We start from the raw sequence: 12,286 nt of genomic DNA on the forward strand, positions 1-12,286 counted from the left end.
TGTAATTCCAGCTACTCAGTAGTCAAAGATAGGAGGATTATAGACTGAGGCCAGTCTGGGCAAATGCTTAAGATCCTACCTGAAAATCAAAAAGAAGGTCTATAGGTGTGGTTCAGTAGGAGTAACAAGTAAAAGTCCCAGACTATACCACTTAAAAAGAAAAAAGAATGAAAGTACTAGACTTTAGTGTTTAGTAACCTAAACTAGGTATTCCGCTTGTCAACTTGGCCTAGTGATGGAGAGATTTGCTTCAGGAAAGGGAAATGATACAATCCACATTCACTTGATTACTAACAAAATTAGAAGAAAAGGGCAGAGAAGCCACTTCAAAAGACTGTGCTCACATACAAGATAGGCACAAGAAAAAGTGAAATTCAGTGTCATTTAAGCTAATCTCTACTTGAACCTCTTAAGAGATAAAACCATTTGCGCAGTAATTTAGTGCTAAATTAACTTGTTTTTTTTCCTCCCTATCTTTGAAGTTTTCATTGTTTAAATAAAGGTTTCTGGGAGAGAGAAATGAGGCAGGCAATGTTCATGTTCTATTCAGAAAAGACTATCAAGCTGATACATCAAGTCTGGGTGGTTTGGCTCATCATAGGTACATTCAGCAAAGAGCCAAATACACAACCACATCCTGACCAGTAACCTACTCTCCAGCAATTCAAAATACTCTCAGTCACATTTTTGTTTCACTATATTATAATACCACTGACATTTTTCAAGTCACAAGGACTGAAAAGTAAAGGGAAAAGATGACAGACAAGGCAAAAAGGAACAGGAGGAGCTATGGCAGATAGCTAAAGCTGCAAAAAAATCCTGAAGGTGATCAAGTTCAGCAATCAGCCTGAGAAACAAAGATTTCAGGGTTTTTGTGGGTTAAGTCAATAATAATTCACCCTCTGTGGTAGTTATCAAAATGCAACCAAATTTTTTGACCTGCCGCCATGTGAAGATGTTGGTGCTGACTGGGTTTGTTTACCCAGCACTGTTCCCAAAGTCAAGTATGCTTCAAACACTACCTAGTAAAGACCTAAGCCCAAAAGCACATCCCTGCCATTTCTACAGGTAGGTTTTTCTCGGTACCAATATGCACCAGACTCAAGTGCCTTATACTGACTGTAAGGTGGCATCGCTTGGATAATCTTCAGAGGGGCTGATCTCAGTCAAGACCTTTCAACTTTGATTTTTATCCCTTACCAAACATTCCTACTTGTAAAGGAAGTCCCTTTTATGTCTGCAAGTTTTACTTCACCAATCTATCATTTGCTCAATCAGAAACCCCACTTTCAAGCTGTAATAAATCTCCATATTTAATCAAGCTTTATTAAGCAGTGAGAGTATATTTCCAATGTTCTTTTCTTTCTTTTTGTATTCACCTGTGGTATTAATCTTTGAACCCAGAGTTTTGTACTTGCTAGGCAAAGCATTCTACCACCCGAACCAAATTTTTGCTTTAGATGATTTTTCAGATAAGAGTCTCCTACTTTATTTTGCCTGAGCCTGCCTTTGCTTTGATTTTTCTACCTATGACTTCCACATAGATGGGGTTACAGACATGCTCCACCACATCCAACCTGTTTGCTAATGAGGTCTGGTTAACTTTTTGCCTACATCATGGCCCCAAATCATGTTCCTTCTGAGAAGGTGGATTACCGATGTTAGCCACTGCACCTGGCCCCCTATTTTCAACTGAAGTTGAACATGTGCATTAATATCACAGTAATACCAACACTCTTTCTTATGGCATTTAAAAGTGCACACGTATATACCTGTAAAGCAGGAGGGAAAAAAATGCCTAAAGAGCAAAGAGACAAGTGGTTTTTTTGTGTGTTGTTTTTTTGTTTTTTTTCCCTCTAGATAGGCAAGGAGAATCAGCCATCCTTCACCTATGGACCAAGACAAGACAGTTAAAGGAAAAGCAGAGGAGCCTTATGCCACAGCAGCCAGCTGAAGGCTGATCAGCAGAAGCACTTTCTTCCTCAGTTTCACTGGAGAAGGAATCAGTCTTCCAGTCCCACCAGGATTGGGCTGAAAAGTAATAAGAAACGGATGTAATTAGAGGGGAACAGTGAAGAGTAAGTGCCGAAGGACCTACCTAAAGACAAAACGGTGTGGAGATTGAATTTCACGCAAGAGGTAAAGAATTTTGAGATTAGGTTTCTGAAAAGGAAGTGCCAGTGATCCTGTCCTGCAGACAGAGGACTGTAGTAGGTAGGTGTGAGTTCTCTCTGGCTGACAGAGAGAAGTTGGGGGGGAGGCACTGACTGGGAAATGTCTCCCCGTAAAACATGGTCTGCAGTAGACACTGAGCTTTCCAGAGAATGTTGTGGGGAAAAAAAAAAAATAAGCCCCCATTTAATTTCAGTCCAAGAATGAAAGCTAAAAAAGGGGGAAGAAAGACTTCAGATTTAGGGGCCTTGGAGACTAGGTTGATGGTGGTGTCATTCACAATAACGGAGACTTTGAGACAAGCTGATATCTGCGGCAGAAAGATGAAAAGGTTTCAGCGTTAACTTTCCGGTAAAATCCTAGACCAATGGAGATACAGTGCAGACAATGGGAGAGATGGGGTGGTGAACCTTTGTTTGGAGACATATTCTCCCCTACCCCATCCCCTCCAGGGACGCCATAACTTAATTCCAACTTGACAATGTCTTCCAGTGCTGGACAGCTGAAGAGGGAACTTAGCCTACCTTCCCAAGGAAGTCTGCCAAAAGCAAGATTCTTCTCGGCATTTCTAAAAGCCCTTGTCACTGGAGTATCAGCTTCAAGCACAGAGTAGCATTTAGATATATGTCACAGCACTTTCACTTCAAGTCTATTAACCATTCTGAAATACCTAGATCAAATGTGGGGTCAAATCACTATATTCCAGTAAAATAGACACTAAAAGATACAACCAACCTTAAGATAGTCACTTTGTCCAAGACACCTGTCAACCCTAACAGGCTTCCTTGGTGCTGGCTTTCCTTCAGCCTTAAACATTCATTTGTGTCTTTTCCCTAACAATAAAGGCCATGGATCATTTTGGCCATCCATGTATATAAATACCTACATCTCCGTTTTCTCTAACCCAAGTTCATGGCCAACAGCACCAAAGCTTCTGAGGACCAGTTCTGGAAGATCTTCAAAGGCAAGCTGCCCATTAACCACAACAGCAGCTGCTGGCTACAGCCTGTAATTTCAAATCTCTGAAAAAGAAATTGTGGCTTCTGAAATTTAAACAAGGAGGTGCCACTTGTAATTAGAAACATTCCAGCGGGTTCTTCCGTTCATTGATGGTTTCCAAACAAAGGGGTTTTATTCCATTTTGGTAGTGCTCCCCCAAACCCTGAATGTACAAATTCCTTTGTACATTTCTTGTGCAGTAGCCAACTCAGGAGGCGGGTTTTCACCCGGCCGGGGTCATTCGGACCCCTCAAAATCATCTGTGCAATTACCTATTTGGCTAGAAACCAAAAAACCAAATATTTCAGGTTTATAGGCTGCACTAAATAAAACATTTGAAAGCCTCTTTTTTTTTTTAATCTTCACATTTCACAAACCTTGGAAAATAGAACCAATCCATTTTCGGAAAAAACCAAAGAAGTTCAGACATTGACACCGGAGCAGCCCAACGTTTTTAGATGGAATTTGTATAGGGTATCACAGAACCATGGGGTAAATACTTAGATAAGACAGTAACCTATTCTCTCGTTATCATCCCTCACCCTCAACCCCCCCAAAATAAAGCCCAAATACTTACAGCTGTTGTATGGTTTGCCATGGAGAGAAGACATTTTGCTCATTTCAGTTACTGAACACAGGCTGAAATTAGCACTTGGCCAGTTAGAAATGGGAAAAGGCATGTTTCTTTTAAGCAATATATTCACAAAATGCAAAGGCATTTATACCATGGAGGTCTAGAAAGATAAATATACGAATGGGGGATTGGGTAGCCATCAACCTAAAATAAGCTTTCCCTACGAAAGTCCCGAGACGGAAGGTACTCATTATGGAAAGAACTAGGAATGGCCAATCTGGACAAAGGCACAGAGGCCACAGTTGAGGGATTAGCTACAATTACTGAGTGCTTACACAACCATATTTATACACCATTATAAAACTCATCCCATCCAAACAAAACCTTGCTCAAAATAAACCAACCCCTAGGAAAGGTCTCCCATTGTAAGCAGGCATCCAATTCTGGCTTCTGCTTTGCTATTAACCACTTCAACCAGCCTTTCACTCTGCTTTCCTCCCCAGAAAAATAAGCAAGGGTAGGGCAAAAATTCCATCTGTCCAGCTGAGAATATGTATATCTATGCAGATAACACTGTAACTCTCAATGGAGAAAGAAGAACTCTATCTTAGTGACTCATTCTAAGTAACTGTATAAGAAATTATAGGATGGCCAGGATATTTTACAATAATCTAGGAAGAAGAGAAGAAATGGAGGAGATCGCTGGACAAGATGTGGGTAACTATTGAACTGGATGGTGTATAGACAAGGTCAAGCACAGCATTCTTTACACTTTCATGAAAATGTCGTATACAACACAATAGGGAGAAGAGAGGTAGACAAGAAAATATGACCAATGTAAAAAGGTCATCTTGCACAAGTTTTTCTTTAAAAAGAGAGAGAAAAAGACAAATTTTTCTTCAGCTTTGTCTCCATTCATGACAAACCACTAAGACAGTTCACCTATGTTCTTTTTCTTGACTGAAGAATGTTTCTTTTTCTCTTTCCTTAGTTATGGACTCCAAACCTACTGTTAATTCTGGGAAAGACAAAAGTAAAAATCGGAGCCTTTTGAGGCCAAATTTTCACTGATTTGCCTTATAAGAGGGGCACAAACCTGCCACTCTCCCCTAAGAAGGGACTTTGGAAAACACACATTCTGTGGCAGCCAAAGAAAGTCCAGAGGTTGCAGAATGATTTGTCACCACCAAAGACAATGTGACCAAAAACAGGTCTTTGATTCCCACAGGTCCTTCCTGGTCCATAGGTTTATTACCTAGGGCAACAATTAATCTTGTTGCTTTCAGAATACAAAATATGTTTAGCCAAGGTAGCTTCCACTTGTACATCATATCTCTACTGGGCATCACTCCCAGGAGGTGGAATAGAAAAGGTCCCACTTGCTGGGCATCAAGGAGCCTGTCCCCTCCCAGGATCTGTAGCGAACTCAGCTTCTGTTCAGCTGTGAGCAAGGCCCTTCCCTCTCTGGGCTTTGATGGTCTCACTTCAAAATCAGAGAATTTCTTAAGCTGATTTCTATTATCTGTCCTCCTTTCAAAAAGTCCACGATCATAAAACTCTCTAATATTTTTTAAAAGAGCTTTTGTGGTGAAACTTTATATTTTCTACAACACATATTTTCAAGAGAATATGGATATTGTACAGAGTGAGTTTTTGTATAATGTGCATATGCACGCACATGTAAGTATGTGTGTATTCATATCTGTATCAGGACACACACACACACACAAACACACACATTGATATCATTAGGTGTTTACTCAGAACTAATTGCTTCCAACTCAAAGCAGCAAATTTTCAATTCTGCAACAGATGTCGCTGTGTGATTTCTCCTTTCTGTGCTGGATTTTCAGTGTGATGGTCAGTACTGTTCCTCCCAAGAAAGGTATACACATTCTAATCCTTTGGATTTAATTCTTATAAATTTCCTTTGTATTCTGGCGAATTTCCATTCAAACCAGGCTATGGATTAGTTTTCTCCTATCAAGAAATTTACTCACATTAAACCGGATCTTTTGTTTAACACACATATGCAAACATACTAAAAAGATTTCTTTTAATCTGAATTCTAAGTGGCCAATTAGACATTAAAATTTCACATGCAAAGCCCAAAGAGAATGAGACCTTTTATATTCAGAGTACTATTCATCAATTTTTAAAGCCAAAAGAAAAAAAAATTAACAATATAGCCCGGGGAACAATAAAAATGCACTTAACTACAAAGGTAAAATGTTACCAGGTGTGGGGAAAAGTGGAAAAAAATCTGAATAATATTTCTGAAGCACTATTAATGCTAACAGAAATTTTGGATTGAATTTTCACCAGATTTCTTTAAAAATAAATATAGCAAGGCTAATGTAATTGTGCAAGGCATCTTACCAATCTGACACACTATCAGCCTTGACACACATCATGGAAAAGTGACATCTCTTTTCCCTTCAACCAATATATCTTCCAAGGATTATCAATCTCAACAGGTAGCTAGCACTTTTCTTCTGATGGAATTCAGGGCTGCCAGAAAGGATATCAAAAATCTCCCTTTGAAACCCTGGAGCTGGTTACCTTCTGGGATTTCAGAGGGAGGAGAAGGAGAGGAAGGAGCAGGCAGTGAGTCCAGGACCAGCTCTGATAAGAATGTGAAGTCAGGAAGTGTGAGAGGAAGAGAAAGTGTCCAGCCTGTTGGCGTCTTCCCGGTCCTACACCCCTGAACCAGGAGAGCCATTGGGGAAAACTGGATAAAGCATGTACAACATCCATATGAATAAAACTCTTTGTTTCACAGAACTGCCTGCTCCTTTATTCCCCCCTTTTTCGTATTTGTTCATTTCAAAAGATTGCTCAATGGGTCTCTTGTTCCTTCAAAATGTCCCAGGCAAATAATGCAAGCTTGTCTCGTCACACGAGTCGCTAAATGAAGCCTTGTGCGTCTCCAGTGACACACAGTAAATATAAAGTGGCATTAATGAGGGATATTTTATCAAAGCTATCACAGGCAAGTGCAAGTCCCTCCTGCGGCTATTCAATTTGATGCAGGGAAAGGCAACAATAGCAGGGCGGCACTTTTTGCGAAGTCCCTGTCCCTGGTAAGCAAGCCCCAACAGGCTGCGGCAAGCGAAACTCAGCCTGGGGCTCCTCCATCACCACCACCAATCTTCAAGCCATCAACCATCTTCTCTCATCCTAAAAAAGGTAAGGGAGGGGTGGATATCAAAGACGGTGGGTTCATTCAGGATCCAAGACAACAATACGCTTGTACCTTAAAGGTACCAGGAGTGAGTAACACTGTTCAGGAAATAGCATTCTGGCTGCATTTCATTAACATCCATTTCATCCAAACACCACAGGGGAGATAGATGGGAGATTTCCTGGGGGGGGGGGGGGGGGGGAGGGGATAGGACTTGCTTCATTTACCACGGAAAACAGAACCAACACCAATATGCACAATGGCCTAAGCTTGATTTCCTAGCAAGGACATAAATGAAACAAACATAATGAAGTCAGAAGGTCACACCAACAGGTTTCTCAAACCCGAGGAATGGCAAGTGGAGGCCTCGGAGACAGCTTCAACCAAGAGGACTGAGAAAGCCAAGTCCCTAGTTGTCCATCTGAAATGGACTTCTATATTATGGGGGGGGGGGGGGGGGGGGCGGAAGCCAAGACCTCTCCCCACACACACACCTCACACTCATCACCAAAAAAAAAATTCTTTTTTAAGGAATTCAAAGGTAAAATATGACCGAAAGTCACCTCATCCCCTCACTACACATCAAACCCCATTACTTTCTAATTTGAACACAATCTGATAACCGGCGTACAAACAAGGATGTACACAGGAGCAAGAAGCTGCTTCCATGGTAACTGGCGACAGAATTTTCCTGTGGCTTTGCTGTGCACGCTGGAGTTCCAGACCGCTCCTTTCCAAGTCAGCATCCAGCCCCTGGCGGGGAAGGCAACTTCTCACCACCGGGAAGATACTTACAACGGAGTAGCGCCGTTACTACCCGGGGCCATCACTGGAGCGGGCGTGACGCGGGGGGCGCCGCCGAACCCCGCTCGGCTGGCCAGGCTGCGTCGCCCTGCGCTCATTTTCGGTGCAGAGGCAGAGCAACCTCCCCCCCCCCCCGACCCCGCGCTCCCGCCGCCCCGGCACAAGGCTCCGGTGGCCTCGCTATGCACCAGCTGCCCGGCCTGGACCCACACTCGCGTTTAACTCACGCTGGCGCTGTTTTGCGTACAATGCAGCAGCAGCACGAGGGATCTCTTTCGGGAGCCTGTTACCGAAGCCCCTCTCCGAGCCGGCTAGGCACCACCTACAGGGAAGTTGTAACCACACCGGCATCGCCTGAACCCAATTACCTCCTAACTCGTAAAGAATTCGGGGGAGACACACACACACACACACACACACACACACACAACATCCGGAGGCAGACAGGCGCTGGCATGGAAGGAAAAGAAAGAAAAGAACAAAAAAAAATCTCAACGCTGGAATGGAAGCTGCTGCTACACTCCTACACCCCCCCCAAAGCCAATCGGTCCCCACGGCAGTGCACACGCACACGCACACGCACACACACACACACACACACAGCACGCTCCCCAGGCCAGCCAGCTGGGGGGGGGGGGGGGACAATCGATCAGGCATCTCCCAAAATTCCGAACCCAGCTCCCCCCACACACACATCCCCATTTCCTACGGCGTCTCCTGCGGTGTTTACATAACTGTGTGTCCTCTAGCGTGTCAACAAAAGGCACAAGCCGAGCGGAGAGGCGCCCGGGGGTGGGCACGCCGGCCGGCCCGGCCGCCGGGCTCGGCCCGCGGCGCCACGCACGCCGGGCCGGGGGGCTCCGCAGGCGGGGGGGGGGGGGGCTGAGCTCGCGGCGTCCTCCGCCACTTGTTGCTCCCCGGGTCTTGGCAGCTCGGGAGCCGCAAGGAGGGGCGTTCACAGGCGCAGAGCCCTGCAGCACCCCCCGCCCGCACCCCGCCGCCGCCGCCGCCCCCACCCCACCCCGCGCGGCCCGGGTCCCGGCGACTCGGACGGAGCGCGGCTGCCGAGAGAGCGTGGCGCGGTGGCGGGAAGGGAGGCCGGGCGCAGCGCGGCGCGGCGCGGCCGGTCCCTCTGCGGGGGAAAGAGCTCCGGATCCCTTTTGTTAGCAAAAGCAAACACTGCCCTCTTCTTTCCCGACCGCGCCAGCGCGCCCGGCACACGGGCGAGCCAACACCGGGAGCTCCGGCCGGGCGCTCGGCGCCCACCTCCAGCAGGCGCCGGGCGTGCGGAGAGACGCCCGCCCCTGGGCAAGATTCCCGAGACGGGCCCGGCACGCCGGGGGCGGGGGCGGGGGGCCGCCCGCAGGCCCCGCCGGGGGCCCGCCTGGCCGCAGAGGCCGCGAACGCCCCCTCCGGCTCCGGCAGCGGGGAGATCCGGAGTCCGCACCCCGCGCTCGCCGCGGAGCGGGCGGGCTGCGGGCTCCCCGCGCTTTCCCGCAGAGGCGGCGACGGCACCCCTCCCCCGCGCAGCCTCCGGCGGGGCCGGGCCGGGGAACTTTCCCTGCCTGGAGCCGGGCCAGGGAGACCCGCAGCCAGGCCGAGCCGAGCCCGAGGGGGGCCGAGGGGCTACGATCCGCCGCCGTGGGGAGGAAACACGGGAGGCGTGCAGTTCGGGGAGAAGGGAAGCCAGGAGGAGCGCGGGGAGCCGGGCAGCCGAGCCGAGCCCGGGCTGTGCGGGGGGCGGGGGGCACCCGCGAGGGTCGTCCGCCAGCGGGAGGCTTGGCGGGATGGAGAAGCGCTGGGGGCGGACGGGCAGCGCGGCGAGACCCGAGGAGCTAAGTTGCGGGGGCCACGCGAGTTTCGGAGGGTCCGGAAGGCACTGGGGGCGCCCCGGGCCCCCAGACTCCAGACCCCGGCCCCCGTCCTCACTCCACTCCGCACCCCGCGCCGAGCCGGGGAGAAAAGGTGTGGGTGCAGCCATCCCTGGGGGCGCTCATGCCCGGCCTGCGGGCCGGGGCGAGGGGCGCAACGACCCCGGGGCCCCCCGAGTTTCCCCTCCACGCTCCCTGGGCTTCGGATTTAGGAAGTGGGGGGGAGGTTGTCATGGAAACGTCCCCCCCTCTTCCACCGCCACGGCTTACTGGGGTGTCTGGGGGAAGATTTCGGGGCCAACCGGCCGGTGCCAACACCTACCTGTGGGGATCAGTGCCGCGGCCGAAAGGAGCAACAGCAGAAGCCGGAGCCGGAGCCCGGGAGGCGCCGCCGCCGCCGCCACAGCCGCTGCCGCCACACACTGGGATCCGCTCGGCAGCACAGCACTCGCCATGTCGGGCACCTGCCTCAGACTGGCGGCGGTGGCTGCCTCGGGAGCCCGAGCGGACAGCTAATGAGATGCTAATGACATGCGCTGGAGGCGGAGTCCGGACCGGCCAATCCCAATACTGTGAGCCCAACTCGGCTCTCGGAGGACTCGCCCCCTCCCCCACGCCGCCCCCCCAGCCCCAGGCGCGGCAGCGCGCCCGCGCCACCTAGGGGCGGGGCCGAGGGGCGGGGCGTATGCAAATGTGTTTACGTTGGAATTTGTCTTGCTTCTCCCGGATCAAGGAAAGAGTGTTCTCCTGGGTGCCTGGCGAGTGCGGGGCTCCGGCTCCTCCGCGGGGCGGGCCTAGCTTCCCGTACACCTCTACACCTTCCTTAGGAAATGTTTTGCAGCTGTCTCTGCATCAGATCGGGAGGGAGGACAGGAGAATGTCCTTCCCGAGGCGCCTCGGTTCCCCACATCGCTGGCCAAAACGAAAAAAAACCTTGCACATGTCCGTCCCTCACCTCGCAGGAAGGAATAGAGCTTTGGGCACCCGGGGTTGCGCTGTAGTAGAGAGGGAGGCAGCAGGTCCCCGGATTGACAAAACAATCTGGGAGCAGTGCATGCGTGCTCTGCACGCCCGCCCGGCGGAACCAGCGAGCCGGCAGCGGGAGCGCGGGAGAGCCGGCTCGGCAGCCTAGTGGCTGACTTGAGCATCGTTGGGAGACCGGAGTCGGGGTCTTTGCTGTCGATCCTGGGGACAGGGAGATGGGGGAAGCGTGCACGCTCAGGCTCCCCGGTTTGTTGAGGATTTCCTTCTTGGTTTTAACGTGCATATCTGTGTGTGATAGGTGCAATACATACTTAAGATTGCGTGCACACACAACAACAACAAATCTACTTGAGGGAGTGGGCAGGCGTAACGGGAATTGGACGGGGGTCGGGGGGAAGCTGCTGGGAATCTAGGGATCGATCAGGATCCTTCGGGTCACAAACCCACTCCTCTGAGCCCCCAGTCCTCTCCCCTCCCCCCCACCTCAAGGCAGCTGGGGACCAACAGGTGCTTTAGCTTACCAATGTGTCTGGGAGAAGTGCTCCTGTTGAAGTGACTTGAGACTCTGAACTCTTGTCTCCCCGAAATTACCTTTGCTTTCTTTTCAACCAGGCAGCTGGCTCTCTTGTCTGCTTTTTAATTACGTGTTTTCTTTCCCTCTAGAAGATCGTATGAGCTCTGCCCCTCTGTTGCTCAAGCATCAAATTGAAGGACGAGCCATATTAAGTGTAAAGGTTTATAATAATTTAGGTATTCATAAACTGCCAAACAATAAGATGTAGGAAATACAATTTGCATAATAAATATCAATATCGCAACAGCTAAAACAAACCATGACAAATTATCTGTGGCTAAATGACCAAGAGATGACTGAATGTAAAATACTGAATCTGAGTTATAGTCTAGAAAAATCATACGGAGTTATTTCCCTAGCCCTCACCTCATCAAAATAAAAAGAATAAATAAATAAGTAAAGAATACATATCAATAAAGGAAGTTGAGATCAGCCAATACACCAAATGAGTTACATTTTAAATTGGCCTCATATTATCCATCATGCATAAACTAATTTCAAGACTGCCTTGTCTTTGCAGGCCTGGATATTCTTCTCTGTAATCCGAAGCCTGGATGCAGGAGCTACATACAGGCAATCCTCCAGAAGTGAGTAAAGATCCAACAGTACTTGAAAACAGGAAACCAACACCACGTGGTCACCCCAATAGGGCTCAATCATCAAAATTCCACCTATTCTTATCACCTCTGGATATGAAGCAATCAAGATTTCGGTTCCACCAAAAGTAGTACCTAAAACACAAAGGCCATCTCTATGTTGAAAGGGATACTTGAGCTGCCAAGTTGGTCCCACATGTCAGGAACACTACATGTCAGAAACACAGAACTGGGCACATAGTAATGTCAATATTTACTATTATGATTACTACTCTTGTGGGCTGGAGTTTGTGTTATGAATTTAGCATGCATAATCTCATTCAATCCTTGGCATAATCTTCAAGGTATAAACAAATACTATCTCTCATTTTAATATTTTTAATCACTGTCAGAAAGATTAAGTGCTAGCCCTAAAATCTAAGCATCTACTTTGCAAGCAGAACCATGCAACTAACCACTATGCTGTACTGTGGCTCAATAAATATCTGTTAAGTGAATGAATAAATTTCACATTATAAGACATGAATA

The 12,286-nt window shown here is 48.3% G+C and overlaps 1 protein-coding gene across 2 annotated transcripts in view; it reads right to left on the minus strand.

Moving 5' to 3' along the window:
• Cadm1 (cell adhesion molecule 1) overlaps nucleotides 1-10,065 on the minus strand; it is a 319,570-nt gene extending 309,505 nt beyond the window's left edge. For both annotated transcript variants that reach the window (XM_042682877.1, XM_042682875.1), the window contains exon 1: nucleotides 9,927-10,065. In XM_042682877.1, coding sequence (XP_042538811.1) covers nucleotides 9,927-10,059 — 133 coding nt within the window. In that variant the 5' untranslated portion in view covers nucleotides 10,060-10,065. The remainder of the gene's footprint in view (nucleotides 1-9,926) is intronic.
• Nucleotides 10,066-12,286: the final 2,221 nt, after the last annotated feature.

This window comes from Dipodomys spectabilis, unplaced genomic scaffold (genome assembly GCF_019054845.1).
Source record: "Dipodomys spectabilis isolate Male_0828 unplaced genomic scaffold, ASM1905484v1 ptg000076l, whole genome shotgun sequence".
Taxonomy (NCBI): Eukaryota; Metazoa; Chordata; class Mammalia; order Rodentia; family Heteromyidae; genus Dipodomys; species Dipodomys spectabilis.